Source organism: Diabrotica undecimpunctata, chromosome 8 (genome assembly GCF_040954645.1).
Source record: "Diabrotica undecimpunctata isolate CICGRU chromosome 8, icDiaUnde3, whole genome shotgun sequence".
Classification (NCBI taxonomy): domain Eukaryota; kingdom Metazoa; phylum Arthropoda; class Insecta; order Coleoptera; family Chrysomelidae; genus Diabrotica; species Diabrotica undecimpunctata.
In genome coordinates, this window is record NC_092810.1 from 111,334,084 (window position 1) to 111,354,441 (window position 20,358).

The window sequence follows — 20,358 nt, forward strand, 5'->3', positions numbered from 1 at the left end:
AGAAATATTGGATTTATATCAACGAAAAACCACAAAGGCGTCCTGGTATGCTGAAACTATGAGCACGGCTCTAGACTTCGTAAAAAATGGTGGTAAAATACGCGAAGCTGGAACAAGGTTCAATATTCCAGTATCTTCTATTCGAAAATGTAAGAAATGTGTTAATGATGGAGGTGATATAGAGCCCGTTTTAAAGATGTCGAAGTTATTTATTGGTTTGACCAGAAACCAGCTGAGAAGACTTGCATTCTCATTTGCGAATGCTAGTCATATTAAATATAATTTTAAGCTCAGACACAAATGGCAGGCAAAAACTGGTATTATAACTTTATAAAGAGACATCCAGAAATTTCTCTAAGAAAGCCTGAACCCACTAGCATAAATAGGATTTCGTCTTTTAATAAAGAGCAAGTTACCATCTTCTTACACGTTTAACTTCAAGAAAACCGAAATTTTAACTTTGACGAAAGCGGAATTACCACGGTACAACAGCATTGCAAAAAACTGGGACCTAAGGGTGTCCAAACAGTTTGGCCGGAAAACATCCGGTGAAAGAGGGAAGACATTCACAATTATTTGCTGCTTCAACGTATCAGGCACCTATTATATTCCACCAATGTTTATCTTTCCAAGGATTAGAATGACAGACGCATTAACCAAAAATGGTCCATTCAAATCTGTTTATTCTTGTTCTAAAAGCGTCTGGAGTAACGAAGATCTTTTTTATGAATGGCTTTTCAAAAATACAATAAAACCGTCGAAAGACAATACCTCCTCATATTTCACACAAACTAACCATTGGATATAACTTTTTTGGTGTTCTCAAATCAGCATTCAACATGTATTGTGACTATCACTTATTGACAGCAGAGATAATAACTCAATATTATTAAGCCGAGATATTTTAAATTATACGTGCATACTGCTACAAAGCACAACCAGGCTTTCAGGCAGCTGGCATCTGGCCTTTCAAAAAGATAAATTCACGGGTGATGACTTTTTAGCCGGAACTTATCATTTTCCTGTTGTAGTTAAAGATGAACCGCGTCCGTCCACCTCTTCCAGCGACAACCAAACTAAGTCTCTAATACAAAAAATAATGATGCTGCAGTTCCAAGTACATCCAGAAGCAGCATTTTGGAAAAACTAAGTCCTCTTCCGAAACTACCCCAACCAAAAAAGAAGATTTGTCGGAAAAAAAATCTCAGATATTAACAGAAATGCCTAACAGAGGAAAACTTGAGATGAAAATTGAAAAAAGAAAAGAAAGGTAATATTGTTTAAACAATCGTCAAAATGGACAAAAGGACAAAGAGAAAACCACGAAATTGAAAAAAGGACAAAGAGAAAACCACGAAATTGAAAAAAGGTACAAAAAAGAAGATTTTTGAAGGCAGCAGCTCCGAAGATGTTTCAGAAAGTAAACTGTTCGATGATGATGAGTTAGACGATCTCGTGTCAGTTAAAAATGACTTCTGTGTATTATGTGGTGATGGTAGCAAAAAAGACGAGATATGATACAAGTGTTCGATATGTTGTCAATGGGCTCATGCCATGTATACGAGAGAGGATAATCCAGGATACATTTGTGAACATGAACTTTATGCTTGAATTTTCAGACCATCCATTATGTGAATTATATTTCTCCGTGGTGTTCTAAATATGATCTTTTATATCTGATCATTCAGGGAAAGATCCAAGGTAATCGTGGTCCTGGTAGAAGAAGAACATCATGGCTGAAAAATCTAAGGCAATGGTATGGAAAATCAACTACATCGTTATTTAGAGCTGCTGTCAATAAAGTCACGATAGCGAATATGTTAGCCAACATGATATCCAACGATCGATAACGGTCATGGAACTAGAAGAAGAAGAAGTGGTGTTCTACCTGACATGTTTTGAAAAACAGTTGTTTAACGATGGCCGTCTCTGCCTTTGAGTCCTGCTTTGGATATGCATCGCTCTATTTCTGATAAAACATCTTTGCCTACCATATCTTCCACTTCTGCAACTTCTTTTTTACTATGTGCAGATTTATCAAAACTGTCATCTGACGGTAAATACTCAGACTAAAATTCTTCAAAGTCTGTAAATTGTTCACTTTCACTTACACTTTTATCACTTGCATTGCTTTCCCTATCTTCAAGCTCCCCTTGATGAATGTTCTCTATCCTCTGCTTCTATTTCTCTGGTTTATTTCGTGTCCATCACCTTAGGCGATGAATTATTCAAAAACCACGATAACGTACCACGACAGGCCGCTACTTTGAATTAAACTAAGAGCCGCTGAACCCTTTCCCTTGCGCGGATGCGAGAATACACGAGCAAATCACAACGTGTCTCGAACATTTTTCGATGGTTACCTTTCTAAGGTTAAAACACTAAATTTTTAACGGAAACCTGAACTTCAAAATTTTTGGACAGAAATTGTTTAAACAAATTCCAAAAATCAACGGTTTTTGCTCTAAGAAACATTTTTTAGGTTTCTTGGGTCAATTCAAACAAAAAAAGACTCTTATCATTTTTTTCTAAAGTTAATAGTTTTCAAGTATAAACAAAATAAAATCTTAAACAAGCGTAAATACGCACTTTCGAGGCAGGAAACCTCATATGAAAACTTTGATTTGCTCTTTCCAAGAAATATATCTTAAGATACCTAATTAATAATAATAAGTTTTATTGTGGCGGAAAGCGTCGGTAATAAATTAATAATAACATAGGAATAGTGTTAAGAAAATGATAGATAAATTGATTTAAAACAATATAAATACAAAAATATTTAATAGAAAACTAATTCTAATGGTTCGTTTTTATAGTGTTCTTACGAGTAATCAAGAACGCGTTCATCTTCGGAGCGCTATAAAACCCAGAAAAATTATTGAAATTATTTGTAGTGAAAATTATTCTTTGACAAAACCCTCTATAAAATTGCTCCGATTTCGTTTTGTCGTAAAATGATTTTTTTGAAAATTTTTTCAAACATTTTTAGTTATTTTTGTTTATAACTTTTTATTTTCCCTTTTACACTAAATAGTAATAGGAATAAAATTGTAGACAACTTAATTTGCTACAAATAATGTCTCATAAAATTTTCTCTAGGGTTACTCGCTTACGAGATACTGCGCGAAAATCCTTTACACCCCTTATTCCAAGATGGCGAGTATTCAAGAACCCCGTCAATTTCAGAGCGCTGTGAAATCCAGAAACATTAATGAAATTAAACAAATTTGTAGTAAAAATAATTCTTTAAAAAACACTCTATTCGTTCCAAAATTTTTAGTTACTTTTGGGGTCAAAATTTTTTGGATCTCAAAGATTGTTCCCCACTGGCACCAATATTTTTGTACAGCATTAGGCGCATTAGGTCATTATTTTTGTATTACCTACTTAAGTTACAAATGCCGTACAAATATGTTTGGTCAAAATCCCCTTCCCTTTGAGTGGTAAGTTTATCATACCAGTGTAGTCACGTGTACCGATAAAAATTGACGGCATAGTTTCCAAAGTTGTTATTACATATTGTAGTATTGATTTATATGTGATTCACGCTGGGTCAAATGACCCCTCATAAATGTCCCATTGGCTTGTAGTCTACGATTTCTTAGAGGATCTTCTCACAAGATGGTCACTAATATTTGACGATGTTTGAACAGCACAGGAAACAAAAAGTAGAATTATATTTTAGAAAAGACTATAAGATATACATTCCCTCTCTCTAGAGAACCCTGTACAATATATTCCTAATGGCTATTATTATTTATCAGATTTTATTGCACTTTTTTACTTACTTTCTCACACTACGCTCCTGGCATATCACTTAATTTGCCAATATGTTTAATTAAATTAATTTTTTATTATTTTTAATATTTGAATTATTTTTATTATTTAAATTATTTTTATTATTTAAATTATTTTTGTTACTTTTATTATTTAAATTATTTTTATTTTATTTTTTTTTGTTTATTTATTTTCAGATAAGTGTTGTGGATTTTGTGCTAGTGTTTATTAGTTAAGTAAGTTTTGCGTATAAGAATCATGTCGGCGCACTCTGGTGGCGGTGAAGAAGGCTGCCGTGAACAACGGTCAAATTCTGTAGGAGCTAGACTTTCGTTTCGAGGTTTACACGCCTTGCTAAGAGATGGCATCAACTGGCAGTGAGTTATTTTTATTTTTTTTTGTTTTATGATTTTTTGAAACCTTTTTATCTCATCTGATCTTATGTATTGATTGTATAGACTTTTAGCATAATAATATAGTGTGTTATTGTTATTTGATTAATATATAGTCTAGGAGCCAGGGGGTTGAGTACGCACTTTTATGTCCCCTCGGTAGCTTGACGTGTTTTTATGTTTTTTGGTGCTTAGATTCTATTTTTCGAGAGTAGTAGGCTGAAAACCTGTCAGATAATGTGTTATTAACAATTTAATTGTTTAAATGATTGTATCTCCTAAACTGTTAGAGATAATAAAAATTATAGAAATTTTAAAATAAATTTTGATTAAAAACATAACTCATTATTATAACAAAAAAAAATATCTTAAATTGAAATTAACGATTCATTTTCTGAAAAGTACTTTATAATAGTAACGTCTTAACCAACACAAAAGAAAATCATAATAGAGTAACCATATAAAAAAATAACAGTCATGTTCTTTTCGTAATGTTAGAATATTGCGACAAAAATATTTGAACAACTTGTAAGTGTTTATATTTATATACTTTGCACGTAGTACAGGTAACTCTCAGAAGTGAATATGTTTTGCAGATGGTCCTATGCAATTCTGAGCAAAATATGAAACGTTTGTTATCCTTACCTCTGGAACACAAGTAGCATCTATGTCTTACAACTGGCCTTTCTGGTCTAGTCTGATTTGGAAATTACCGAGCATAGTTCTCTAGACAAATTTGGCATTGCAAATCTTACTTCTGAATGTTCATTTATAAGATTGATTCCCAGTTCTTGAATAAAATCCAACCGATTTTTTCTAACCCTAAGGTTAGCTGCGTGAAAAATAATGTGACTGTTTACTATAGCAATATCCATTATGGAATACCAAATTATTAAAGGTGATCGCTGACATCTCCAACCTGAACGATAAAGTGCACATTTTTGATCAATTGCATCAACGCCCTCTTATCTGCGAAACACTTAAATAAATAGGACACTGTGATCTCCATTGGCCTTCTTTTGCTCTTTTATTTCATGATTGTCAAATATTATTGCTGTGAGAAGAAATAAGAAGCGTATTTTTGACATTATAGGACGAAAAATTGGCCTACCTAAAACATTTGTCGAAAATAATGTATTGACATTCTCATAATTAGACTTTTTTTTTAAAATGTACAGGTATCCCCATAATTCACACTAAGCTCGGTAATTTTTTCATTTGTGTACTCTAGAAAGAGGCCAACATGTCAGAAGTTATAAGAAGTGATCAGGATTCAAGTGGACTGAATCTTAGACAAGGAAAGAGAGGGGACGCGTAAGCGTATGGAATTGACTGAAGTCGGCACCCGAATTGACTGGCACCAGAAAGGTTGCCAGGTCGTATTTTATTTCTTCACTAGATTGGGAATAACGGATATATATATATATATATATATATATATATATATATATATATATATATATATATATATATATATATATAAATAAATAGATTTTTTTCAAAATTTATAACTGAACACCGACATAATGATCATTTTTTGAACATGATTTTATTTACATTTTTTTTTAATAGATCAATATAGTGTTTCAGTAATTCTGTAAATTGAAGTTGAAATCAGTAGATCTACTGAAAAATTAGTATACCTGGTAACCCTGCGAGAGGTAGTAATGTTCAACGTACGTTCACAAAACGTGGCGGTCACATCGAAACTGACTTCACTTTTCGAAAGTTTATTAAATGAGGGTTACCTGTCCTCTCTCTTTCCTTGTCTAAGAACTGGATGGTTTTGTTTCTAAGATAGGTCCAGGAAGACCAGGAAGGTGTGTAATAATGTTCTGTACGCGAGTTTTTAATGGTGCCGTAGCATTTTAGCCCACTTATATTTGTTCCGTCCATTTCTTTCCACTTTCACTGTCAGTATCACTGTTATTAGAGTCACTATAAGTGTCAATATTCTCGATTGGCTCCTCCAGGGATTCGAAAAAGTCAAAAACATCACTTGTCACCGTACTTCCGCTATTTCTTAAAGCCATTAATGTATTATCTTAAATGATAATAACGTAGCTACTATGGTGGGGTCAAATCAGATCGGAATCAGATCGTTTGCTACTAAGCAGCATGCTAAACTACGTACTTAATGGGGAGAATACACGGAATAACAAGGTCGTTTGCCAAACTGTCTACCAGTGGCGCACGAAATAACTTGTCCTGGGGTCAAATTTAACCCCATGATAGTAGTTCAGGGTTAAAAATAAACTTAGGAAAATTACTTCATTTTTATTAATAAAAAAGTTTTAACTATTGAACCTTAAAAATTTCACTAAAAAGGCGCGAAAGAATTTGTTTATATGAGATTTAAACAAAATTAAGCTATACATTTTGAAATTCTGGCCAATGGAAGTTATAGAACAACTCAAAACGAATAGTTTAAGATTTGGTAAATGTTTCTCTGTTAATTTTTTATCAAGATATGGAACTTTTAGTATCGCACTCTGAGGCAGACGTCAGCCTGCAGGGAATGCGGGCGCGCGTAAATCAATTTTCAATATATTTGCAAGAAATGAACATAGACACACTTACCAAAGCTTAAAATGTTTGCTTTGAATTGTTTTATAACTTCCATTAACGAAACTTCTATCCTTTATGGCTCAATTTTGTTTAAACCTCTTATAAACAAATTAATTCACCACCTTTTGACGAAAATTTTAAAAATTGACTTCTTCTTCTTAACATGCCATACACCAAAGTGCGTAGGCGACTATCTCATTACTAGAATTCTATTCTTGGCGGCGTGATACAGCTCGCCTGTATTGTGTATTCCTGTCCATTCTTTAATATTTCTTAACCAGGATAATTGTTTGCGGCCGGCTCCTCTCCTACCTTCGATCTTCCCTTGTAGGATTAACTGTGGTATTTCATATTTTGCTCCTCTCAATATGTGCCCAAGGTAACCAATCTTGCGTTTTTTAATTAATTTAAAGAGTTCTCTTTCCACGCCGGCTCTCTTAAGGACGTCATCGTTTCGAACTCTATCCACCCAAGGTATGCGCATCATTCTTCTTAATGACCACATTTCAAATGCTTCAAGTTTGTTGATAGATGTTTTTTTCAAAGTCCACGTTTCCATGCCATAAAGCAAGATGGACCATATGTAGCACTTGACCATTCTGTAGCGTATTTCGAAATGTAGGTTTTGATTACATAGGAGCGGTCTGAATTTCACAAAAGCTTGTCTTGCCATTTGTATTCGGGTTTTTATCTCTTGTTGACTACTGTAAAATTGACTACTATAACTTTTTTATTTATAATGATATACATCTCGCAATCTACATTGATTTTACGTATGTATTGGTTTTTATTCGCTGCTAGCTGACCGTGCGCCTCAGAGCGCTTTATTAAAAGTTCCATAACTTGGTCAAAAATTAACATAGAAACATTTACCGAAGCTTAAAATATTCGTTTTGAGTTATTCTATAACTTCCATTAGCCACATTTTAAAAATTTATAGCTCAATTTTGTTTAAATCTCTTATAAACAAATTATCTCGCAACTTTTTACTAAAATTTTTAATTTTTAATTGTTATAACTTTAAACTGAAAAAATTACCATTAAAATAATTTTGAATTTTGGCATTTTGAAAGTTAATAACACGTATCAAATCTGAGTTATACTTGGAAAAGCGCCATCGAATGCCTATTTTGCAATTGTTTTTCAAGAAATTTATTTAATAATAAAACACTGAAAACTTCCACAAAATTTATTTTTAACACTTATCACTACAGCTGTTTCGGCTGATTGCCTTTCTCAAGTGATCTATTTTTGGCATGCGTTTACACTTTATAGTCTCTAATGAAATAAGTTGAGGAGGGGAGAACTGTTTGTCTCAAGTTGGTCATTCAGAATTATATCTGTGTTTTTTAATTTGTTGATTTCCATAGATTCTAACAAAGATAGCTTAAGGCCTTTATTTTGAATGTGAAGAATTTTAAATTCGTCATTAAAAGAATGATTATGATCTAGAAGGTGAAGTGCGTATGTAGAATCTGTTTTTCTATTATTGAAAGCCCTTTTATGTTCTGCTATTCGTTTATTACAATTTCTACCAGTTTGACCGATGTAAGTTTTTGGGCAGTCGCCACATTTAAGTTTGTACACACCACTGTGTAAGTGTTTTTTATTTTGGCTCTTGTTGTTTTTAATATATTTGCCTAGGTTGTTATTTAAAGCTGGTGTTATTCCTTTTTTTTATGTGTTTGGCTATTTTTGTTGATATTTTGCCTGTATATGTAATCGAGCAGAAGGTACTGGGTTTTTTCTCTGGTGGTGGAAATACTAATTTCAGGGCTTTCTTGTGTAGTTTTTGATTTCGTTGTTTCCATTGTTTACTGCTATTTGCTTAATGATATTTAATTCTGTCTCAAAATTGTATTTTGACATCGGAATTTCTGTTAATCTATGTAACATACTATGACAGGCTGCCAGTTTATGTTGTGTGGGATGGGATGATGAATTGTGAATAGTCGCGTTAGTATGGATAGGTTTATGAAATATGGAGAAGTCATGTTTGTTTTTAAGTCTGATAATTTTTAAATATAAAAAATTTATGGATTGATTTTGTTCTGTTTCTATTTTAAATTCAATATGACCATAAAGTGAATTAATATACGATAAAAATTGGTCGAGTTGCCTGTTAGTTCCTGTGAAACATACCAGTACGTCGTCTACGTATCTCCACCAATATAAAAACTGTTTGAATATGGGATGTTTTGAAATCTTTTGTCTCTAGATGATCCATAAAAATATCTGATAGCAATGGGCTTAGAGGATTTCCCATTATAACAAAGTTTTTAGTGTTTTATTGTTACATAAAATGAATTTCCATCAAGTAACGGTCGAATCCATCAATTACGAAATTTATTATAACTCCGGTTCTAACAATCAGATTAAAGTTAACTTAACGCTTTTTTGTTCGTTTTTTCAAAAGGGGCAATTTTCGTTTTGGTAAAATTAATTATCTCTAATAAGTTAGATAGTTAGGAGATACAATAATTTAAATAGATAAATTGTTAATAACAAAATGAAAAAAAAAATGAAAAAAAAAAGATTTGATTTCACGTTCAAAGCGTCTATGTATCTATTGATACTGAAATGATATTTATTTAACTGTTGTCTTTTGTCTTTATTAAAAGGTTCTTATTTTAATTTATTAAAAAGCACGATAACTTATATTAATTTATTTAACTACTCAATAATACATAATTTATTTAAAGGCGAGTGTAACAATTAAAATCGCGGCCGCGGGTCTTCAGAATTAACTAACTCCTTCAATGAAAAATACATTATTATATATGAAACCACAACTGGCCTAGAATTCAGGAGAACCCCTCTGATGTATACTAGAAGGTCATCGTCTGACCGGTTTTCTTTCTGCCAGCTGGTAGAATTCTCTCGTACAATCTACAACATATTAGTGAATTAGTCATAATATATTTACGGTTATTTTTAGGCCATGATATTTATCGTAACAATACGTATTTCGACTTAATAAGTCTCATCAGAATAGTTATTCATAGCCGTTCTTAACGTGAAAAATAATCTTCTCTGTCTTATAAGGAAGCAACAATAACATGGCTTATTGTTGCTTCCTTATAAGACAGAGAAGATTATTTTTCACGTTAAGAACGGCTATGAATAACTATTCTGATGAGACTTATTAAGTCGAAATACGTATCAATAGATACATAGACGCTTTGAACGTGAAATCAAATCTTTTCTGTCTTTTTCATTTTATTCGGATCTACTCTGTATGAGTACGAGAAACAAATTCGTTAAGGATTTCTGCTTAGATGAATAGACATGTCGTGGAATGCAAATTTTAGATTCCCCATGTCTCTATTAACATCTTTATCATCGTCTGGCCATGCCTTGCAATTTTTAGAAGGCTCCAGATTAAAGCAGAAATCTGAATTTGTTTCGAAACTATCTTACCGATTTTTGTTAATAACATATTATCTGACGGGTTTTCAGCCTGGTACTCTCGAAAAATCGAATATAGGCACCAAAAAACAAAAAAAAATCAAGGTACCGAGGGAAGATAAAAGTGCATACACATATAGAAAGAAAAAATTAACATGCTTAATTAGTAACATTATTAATTTAGCGAATGTCTAAATGGTGCCAAATACCCCTCAAAAATACAAAAAATTACAACTTGATTATTCATAAAAAAGATAAGAGATTATGATTAATAATCATTTTTGTGGAATTTTAGATGCTGGTACCAATAGAACACTCATGCAAAAATAATAAAAAATAAAAATTAAAAATTAATGGGAAAATCCCAGTAGTTGGCTGTATACCATCGTTTAAAAAAACATACAGAAGTTAAAACACTTCACCATTGTATTTAGGTATAAAAACATATAGTTAAAACTTTTACAAGTGTCGTCAAAATTTATACAGTAGCAGCATAACGTGTTCGATCTAATTAGATCATCTTCAGTGCCTTATGTACTTGAAGCTAATGAACCTTTAATTAAAATTGAATCTGTTTAAATGATAGAAATTTTTTCTTTTAAATCTGCAAATCTCTATTATTGAAAAAACAACAATTGAGTTATTAAATTAGTGGAATTAATGTTTGAGGTTGAATCTATGATATCATAAGTGGTATGAAAATTGATTGATATGGAAAATGAAAGAAATTGATGTGGTACTATCCACATAATAGTGTAAGAATGATATGAAAATAAGTATATAAATGAAATGATTAAGTTGGAATTCAATGAAATTGAAGTTAAAAAATCTTTTTATTTAAAAAATAAAATAAAAATAAAATAAAATTTAGTTACAGCATTTCCAGGCAAACCTTCACTTTTCTTATATTTACTTTAATAGAACATCTGTTTCGGCAAGTTTCTATCACTTCATATTCTCATCCTAACTCAATCCTCCTAAATGTTCGTGACGATTCACTGTAACGACCCACAGATGTATTTATTTTCTTTTCTTTTTTTTTCTAAAAACCACGTTAGTAGAGATTTAAGTATCAAATTAGTACGCCATTAAAACTTTCCGTAAGACCACTCTAAAAACTTTTTGTTGTCATTTTGTACAATATAAAGTTCTCTCCAGACTGCTCTTAACCGACACATTTTTAAAACTCTTTCCCTTTGTCTTTTGCATTTTCGTGACGAACCTTAAATTAGCGGAGTTAGAGATTTTCCTTGGCGATTTTAAATACATTTTCCAAGAAGTTATTTAATAATTTTATGCGGAAAAGAGCTGTTTGTGTATACAGTGGACCCGCGGCAATCTGGCAAACGTTTTGCAGGGCGATGTCGGACTATCGAATTTGTCAGATTATAGAGCTCTGCGTAAGACACTCTATAGTTCAGCACTTTTTGAAAAAGTGTACTGTTATGTTATTATTTTTCTAATTTATTGTTCTTTATTTATTATTAAAGGTTCTATTTATAACACTTACAAATGTATTAAAGTCTTTATTACTAATTTATTTTACACGAATAAATATATAATATATCTACATTTCTTATAATACGTGCGTTACATTTTAAAACCCGACGCGATGTTCAAAAACTAACTGTTCTATTTACAACAAAATTCCTCTTTAAATATAAAATCCCGTTATTCGAGAATTGCCTCGATTTCCCATCGAAGAATCCAGAGGGTCGCTCAGACTGGTTTTATTCGGCCTGCTTCTGGAAATTTCAAGTCGCGGGTGACTTATCAGAATTCAGGTAGACAGGTCTTTGAACTGAGCGCCGGAATAACTAGAATAGGAAAGATATTAGTAATAAATATGTTTACAGTTTTGAGTCATATGAAGCGTCATTATCTATCGTAATAGTACTTTGCAATACAAAAAATTACAAATCAAAGAATCCATTTGAACTACGCATCATACTGCACCATTATACATATAATAAGGTATCTTGAATTTAGTAAATTAAACACCACAATATAGAACTTACATTTTATTATAAAAATAACATTATCAATAACTAAATCCAAATGATCATAAAGGGTGTTTTTTTTAGAGGTATAGAACTTTGAAATGGAATAAAACAAAGATGATTTTTTTAAATTGACATGAAATTGACTTTATTCGAAAGATAATCTTTTGGCATTATAATTTAGATCTGACCGTCACGGCTGGCTCTGACGTAGTCTAATCTGGAGATCCAATCTTCGATCACTTTTTCCAATATTTGTCGCCCTATATCGGTAATAACGCGGCGAATGTCGTCCTTCAAGTGGTCAATCGATTCATGCTTATCGGCGTAGACTAGCACCTTCACATATCCCCACATAAAATAGTCTAGCAGTGTTAAATCGCACGATCTTGGAGGCCAAATCGCGGTCCTTCTTCTTAGGGTGCCTGTCCGTTCCGAACGTTGGCGATCATTCTGGCTATGATGACTTTGTTGGTTGCTATACGAAATAGCTGTTTTAAGCCAGGATATTCTTCTTCGTCCTGGGACCCTTTTTCCTTCAATTTTACCTTGCAAAATGCATTGGAGTAGCTCGTATCTGCCTTGATTTCTCATTATACTTCCCAAGTACTGCAGCTTACTTTATCATTGGTGACTTTGTCTGCCCATGGTATCTTCAGGATCCTTCTGTATAACCATAGCTCAAAAGCCTGAAGTTTTGATAGAGTTTCCGCCTTCAATGTCCACGTTTCTACTCCGTACAGAAGCACTGAGTACACGTAACATTTAAGGAGCCTTATTTTTGTTTCTAGGGTGACGTCATGGCTCTTGAACACAGCTCTTGACTCTTGGCTCTTGAACACAGAGCTCATAGTCAAGAACGCACTTTTTACCTTTCCGATGCGACATTTAATCTCTTGCGTATTGTCCCACGACTTATTGATTATAGTTCCCAAGTAGTTGTACTGTGAGACACGTTCAATTCTCGTTTGAATCACATACAGATTTGCTCCAGTTATGTTTTCCTTGCTGATAATCATTAGCTTGGTTTTTCTGGTGTTTATATCCAGTCCATATGTTCTATTTGTTTCCGTTATTTTGTTCATTAAGTTTTGTAGCCCTTCTGTGGTATTGGAAAACACTATTGTATCATCTGCATACCGCAGGTTATTGAGCTTGACTCCATTTATTGAGATGAATTCATTAATATCTTTTAGAGCCTCTTCAAAAATGTGCTCCGAGTATAGATTAAATATCAGTGGTGAAATTATGCACCTGTGTCTCCCCTTAAGATTTTGACCTGACCTGTATATTTTCATCTATTCGGAGTACCGCTGATTGATTCCAATACAGGTTAGCTATTATTTATAAGTCTCTTCCGTCAATCCCTGTTCTCTTCAGCACTTCCATCATTTGTTCATGCCTGACTCTATCGAAGGCCTTCTTGTAGTCAATCAAGCATGCAAAAATCATACAGCTGACATCTCTACATTTCTGAAACAATACCTGCACGCTACCAGGAGAAACGACGAGGTTAATGAACTGAATGAAGGGTATGACATTGTAAGATTTGTGAAAAGTCAAAGACTGTCATTTCTGGGACATGTTCAGCGACAAGAAGATACGAAAACGACAAAGATGTTACAATGGAAGGCGGTAGGAAGGCGGAAAAAAGGAAGGCCCAGGACGAGGTACTGGTATTATTTTTTATGCCGAATTAAGTTACATGTAAATTTATCAATTAATTTCAATATCGTGTCTGTATGTAAAATATGTAGTGTGCGGTACCTGTGAGGATGAATTATTAATGCTTTTTTCCAGTGCACTGGACTGTGTAGAATCTCAGGACTGGTTGGACACCGTCTATTTACATTGGGGGTGGATGATTACACAAACAAGTGTTTCTTACACAGCGGTTATACGAATACTGAGGAAATGTGTGCACGCCAAATCTTCTTCGCCTCCCTTAATGGAGGAAGATGTCTACAGGACCTTATTAGTTTACGTACGTAAAGACATACACACGTTAATTAAATAATTAAATATAAAGAAAACATGTTTAATCTTGAGTTCTTTAAACGTTTTTTTATAGGCTGTTCCTTTGATACGGCTCTCAGAAGCAGGTTGTTCTTGTAATCTTGCTTGACAAACTGAATAATATGCTGATGCACTGGTTGAATTAGTGCAGTGAAGTTTGGTGGAAGAAACGTCGTAGTGATGCATTTATCCTCTGTTGTTAGTTCTTCTTCAGACGGATGATTGAGAGCGTTATTATTATGCAATAAAGCCTTTTGAGCAAAAATATGATCTTTTAACCATGTTTTAACTTCTGGCACGCAGAATTCATTAAACCACTTTTTGAAAAGGTCTTTTCTCAACCACGCATACGCACTTTTTGGTACTTAATAGCCTTCTTATTCTTTTTATGCAGATATTACTCTATTGTTATCGTTTTCTCCAGTAATTTATCGTTCCATCGTTTTCGTGGTGTTAATTGAGACACTTGCGTACAAATCAATAAATATAATTATTATGGGGATTTCTTTTTTGATTTGTTAGTTTCGCATAAAACCATAGAAAAAATGTATATGCAAATCGTTGTTTTTACGAAATAATTGATATTTTTACAGTTCTTTACAGTCTGGGTTAATCTGGAATATCTATTTCCTCTCATTTATTATTAATAAGGACGATGCATTCGTCACAATAACAAATTCCCAAAAAATATACCAGTAATGTTATCAAAAATTTTATTTTACTGAAATTGTGAAACAGAATCCTTTTTAAATTATACTATATACTTTGAAGAAGTGTGTAGTACAACCTCGCAGTTTGAAAATGAGCGATGAAAATTCTCCCTCTAAATATTAAAGCCATCGGCGTAATGCTAATATTGACATTTGAATTTTCCCGATAATAAAACTTTCCAAAATGCCCCTTTCGTAAATAAAATATCGAGTAAGTGACGTTGGGCGATAAATATTTAATGTGAGAAAAACTGTACAAATACCTACCGTGTTGATATAACCAACAATATGCATAGTGTATCAGTTGATTTATGGAGAGATAGAAGATATTTTTACATGAAGTTTTTAGACTGTTTATTTTTGGCATTTTACAATATCTTTTCGGAAATAAATCACAAATTACACTGCTTTACAATAAAATTTTACTAATGAGAAAAACGACTATGATAAGGAAATTATTTTATTAGTTCTACTTATGATATACAATAAATATGGCTTGTTATGTTTAAAAATTGAGAGGTGAAACACAAACATTTTTTAATATGGTAAACTACTAACAATACATTTAATCCTTTAAGTAGCAAAACTATTTTCCTTTGTTTGTTAATTACAGCTCCTAGTGCCGATTCAATGTAACCTTAGATTTACGGGAAAATATTTAAAAAATTCCGCGAATAATTTTTTCCCAAATTTACGCCAAAAATGACCTACCAATAGTAAATATAGCTAACAGGGATTCTTTGGGATGACAACAAAGTGCCGAAGGATCACTGGTAAATATAGAGACCATTATATTTTTCTTGTTTTATTACAAAAATTGAAATATACAGGTATATATACTTATTTATTACCTAACAATTATAGAAATCAAAATATTAATTTTTGTGATATGGTTTTTTGTGATATGGACATTTTTTATAATTATATTTGACCTAGTTTGTTTTTGATTTTGGCTACACCCTGCACATCTTCGGTAAGTTCCCTGTACGGCAAGGTGTCCTTTATTGTCAAATTGGTTCGAATTTCTCTGGCATCCTGTGCGTTTTCGACACGTAAATGTTGAAATAAGAGAATTTGCCAGATCACTTCTGAACTGCAAATGAGACATGAGCTTCTGATTATTTTTGTTATTTCTCGTATCTTCTGTGTATAAAGTGTAGCTATTCATAATTGCTGTATCAAGCAGGTAATTTTCATCCACCACCTTCTGGACTTCTAAGTTATTATATACTTCTTCTTTTTCTTCTTCCGCTTTATAAGCAATTATGCTTGTTCATTGGAGGATTAATACCTCTATGAAAGTTTGTCACTCCATCTGTTTCACGGACGTCTAATACTTCTGCCGATTGGTGACTCTTGCTATCTCTTCTATCTCTGGCTATTTTGACGACACGGGTCTCCCCCATTCTGCTTATGTGGTTATTCATTTTTTTTCTCTTTTATGTCCATTCATTAATAAACTGTACGTTACATTTTCTTCTAATTTAATTTTAAGTTATTATATACGTGGAATATAATTGATCAAACTGATCCACAACCTGATATATCTGTTTTGGTCCGCTATGGCCGTGGGACAAAGAACTTTTTTCTATTGCCCTCTTTTATTGGCACGTGATACTTCTGACATATCTTGAATATTATGAATGTTACTGGCAACTGTCACACATTTCACACCCCTATCTTTCCACTTGTATACGGAAATATTTCCCGAAGACACAGCGTCCGATTGACTCATTTTTAACTTTTTGTCATAACATAAGCACACTTTCTCCCAATGTATCACTAGTATTCCTCGTTTTTTTGTCCTCATAGAGCTCGAAATCTAATAAAAAACCAGTTTCGGAACAGGCAATAGCCCATACCTTGAAGCCCTGTTTGATTGGGTTCATAGGCATATATTGCTTCAGTGATGATCTTCCTTTAAAACCGATCATACTTTCGTCTATTAAGAGATGACTTCTTCTCCTACGGCACTACAGACAAATGGCCTCCACCTTGGCCTCCTTTATTTGTTGCCTCCACCGTTGCTTTTCTGTGGGTGATCTTCTCCACACACGGACTCCTAAAAGGGCTTGTGCGTCGCTGTTTACTGCGTCTTCCCAGCGCTTTCTTGGCTTTCCAACCGGTTTGTTTCCCTGCATTCTAGCATTCAGTGCTAGATCCTGCCTATCAGTTCCTATCCTCTCCCATTCTTATTACATGTCTGGCCCATTGCAATCTTTGTATTCTAATGAAGTCTGACAGTGGAGCTTCCTTATAAAGTTGATAAAGCTCGTTGTTGTATCGACTTCTGAAGATTCCGTTTTCCCTCACAGGTCCTAGTATTCTCCTCAGTACTTTCCTTTCAAATGTATCGAGTTTGCTTTTGGACGTTTCTCCATGCTTCACTGCGATAGCATGCTATTGGTCGAATTAAGGTTTTATAGATTCTCATCTTTGTATTTCGGTGGACATTTTTGGTCCGAAATATATGGGAGAGGGCAAAATACGGGCTTCCGTATTTCTCCATATTCTGATCCGTCGGCATATATTTCTACTCCCAGGTATGTAAACTTTCCAACCGTTTCAATGTCATCTTCATGTATAATGTTTTGTGGGAATATATTTCTTCTCGTCTGTATAATTATTTTTGTTTTTTCTGTGTTAATTTCCAGACCTAGCATTTTTGTTTGCGTTTTTAACTCTGCGTATGTTTCCTGTGTTCCTGTTGATGTTCTACTCATAGTATTAATATCATCGGTATAAGCGGCCAGTTAAACCGTTCGGTTGGTCAGTAGGTTTCCTCGTCCAGTTTGCATTTGCCTAACCGCATACTCCAGTGCCAGGTTAAACAAAGTTGGGGCCAGCCCATCTACCTGCTTTAATCCCTGCAAAATTTTAAAAAAGTGTTCGGTGGTTTTGAATTCGCACACATGCCTGAGTTTCATCCATTGTGGCTTTAATGAGTCTTATTAGCTTGTGTGGTATTGCTAATTCAGCCAATATATTGTACAGTTTGTTCCTTTTGACTGAGTATGCCTTTTTGAAATCTACAAACACGTTGTGAACATCAATGTCATGTTCCCATGAGTTACTCAAGATCTGTTTGACTGTAAATATTTGATTCAGTGTCGATCTTTCCCGTCGGAAGCCCGTCTGATACTCTCCAATAATATTTTCTGCTTGTGGTTGGAGCCGCTGGTTTATAATATATGTCGGGACTTTCTATGCTGTACATAGTAGAGAAATTTCACGGTAGTTTTTGCACTGGAGTTTGTCTCCTTTTTTATAGATCGGGCATACTATACTTTTCTTCCAGTCGTCGGGTATTTTCTCTTCTTATGTCTTTGATGAGCGCGTGGATGTGACTTGCTAGGTGATCGCCACCTACCTTATACAATTCTGCTGGTATTTCGTCAACTCCTGGGGATTTATTGTTTTTCTGGGCCTTAATAGCTTCGACAAATTCCTCTATGGTTGGAGCTTCTACTCCATTCTCTACTTCATTCTCTTCTACTTAGTTCGTACCCATTTCATCTTCCATGTCTACTTGTGTACCTAGTAGGGTCTGAAAATAATGCTTCCAGGTTTCTGTGACTTTTTGTTGGTCACTGATTATTTGCCCATTTTCATCTTTGCATGGCCTTGTTTGAGGTTTATACCCACTTTTTATCTTTTTTAGGTATTCGTAAGCCCCTCTAATTTCGTTGTTTTTGAAATTTTCTTTCATTTTTTCTATTTGTCCATTTTCATAGGCTCTTTTTTTATTTCTACATATCTTGTCTGCTTTCCGTCTCGCGACTTCAAATGATGATCGTTTTCCCGTGTTTTTTGTTATATACATTTTGTTTGGTTCATTTATTTCCCGTATTGCTTGTCTGCACTTGTCATCCCCATTATTATAAGAACTCCTACAAAAGCATCAAATTCTGCGCTATCTAGCTCCAACGTAACATTACCTTGTTCGGCAAATAAATTGGATTGTGTGATAATTTGATCACACATCCATATCAAAAAAAAAACAGAAGCAGCATGTATGTCACCACAATTATTATGCTTTCTAATATTTTTCTTGAACTCAAAACTTGACCATTTGACCATTTTTTGACCATCTAAATTCTAATGAATTTTTATTTACTATTTCTTCATCTAAACTCATGTGAGCTTGAACATTATTAGTTGATCCCTATGAATTATTGTGTATTGTTGCTTCATCCTCGCTACTCGATGAGGAACTGTATGTAAATGAAGAAGAAGGACTGCCCAGCACTAGAGTATCCTCGGCATCGGAATCTCCTTCATAGTCCGAGTAATAGAACGCACTATTTTAGGAAATTTCCAGTAAACGTTGCAGTTCTGCTTCGTTAAGACGTTTTTTTTTGCCATTTTTCACACTCAGACGGTACACTGTCTGATTTCTACAGAAGACCGGGGATCGATCCCCAGCGCCGGTGAAATCATCTAAATATGTTTAAAAAGCTTTCCACGTATACAATTGCTTCACTGTGTCCATATTATTTCACAGTCACTTTATTTGTTTTATTTTTATATTTATTATCGAAAATAAAATTCGTTAAAATATTAGTTACTGCGGAATACTCCTAAATATGATAATATATAAAATTTTTATGCAAATCGCAATAAATATAAAATTAAAAAAAATACGACTTGTGCACAGATTCACATTTAACTGAATACTGATATGCTACACATTTTGATAACGCTATTTACCAGTGTCCTAATTATAGATCCGTAAAATAAAACTTATACAGGGTGTTTCAAAAAAAGGTAACCTTCTAGGGTAGGTAAAAAACTGAAAAATAATTGGGGTTTGCTTAGTAAAAAATTTTTGTAACGCCATCCGTTTTCAAGATACAGGGCGTTGAAGAAAAAAAATTTACGCATTTTTTACGATTTTGCCGAAACTACTGGCAACATTGTAATGAAATTTTATACGAATATGTTTTGGAAGCTGATACATCCCATGAATTTGTTTTTATATCTGATTCTTATAGAGGGCGCTAGTTACACGGATCGTACTAAGTATTAGTCAATATAACTTTTTTAAGAGTATAATTATTAATCAAAATTTCAAGTAAACTTAAACATTATTCAATTTTACACGAAAAAGGTACTCTTGGTAAAACTCGATACTGTGTACCGTTTTCGGAGTATTTTGATTTGAAAATTATGAAGTAATAATTGATGCTGGTAGTAATGATAAAGTTCTAATAGGTATACCTCTATTTTCTCCAAGTGTGCCATGGAAATCTGACATTTATTGATTGTTATGACGATAAATCAACAATAATTAGAGTTTTGAAACCTTGTTATTTGTAAAATCAAATCAAAATGTACTCAAATGTTGAATACACTGACATGTTATTAACCTTAGGTGAATGTTTAAGATGTTCTAGTGCAGCTGTGACACGTTATGCAGAAAAGTTTCCTAGAAGAAACTTACCAAGTAAAAAAACATTTAGAGCCGTTGAACGACGTTGTCGAGAA

At 33.5% G+C, this 20,358-nt stretch overlaps 1 protein-coding gene across 2 annotated transcripts in view; it reads left to right on the forward strand.

Annotated features, from left to right (window-relative positions):
• The window catches only part of mtd (TLD domain-containing protein mustard), a 916,705-nt gene that overhangs the window by 111,831 nt on the left and 784,516 nt on the right, over positions 1-20,358 (forward strand). For both annotated transcript variants that reach the window (XM_072540745.1, XM_072540746.1), the window contains exon 2: positions 3,975-4,154. In XM_072540745.1, the coding sequence (XP_072396846.1) occupies positions 4,036-4,154 (119 nt within the window). In that variant the 5' untranslated portion in view covers positions 3,975-4,035. The remainder of the gene's footprint in view (positions 1-3,974; positions 4,155-20,358) is intronic.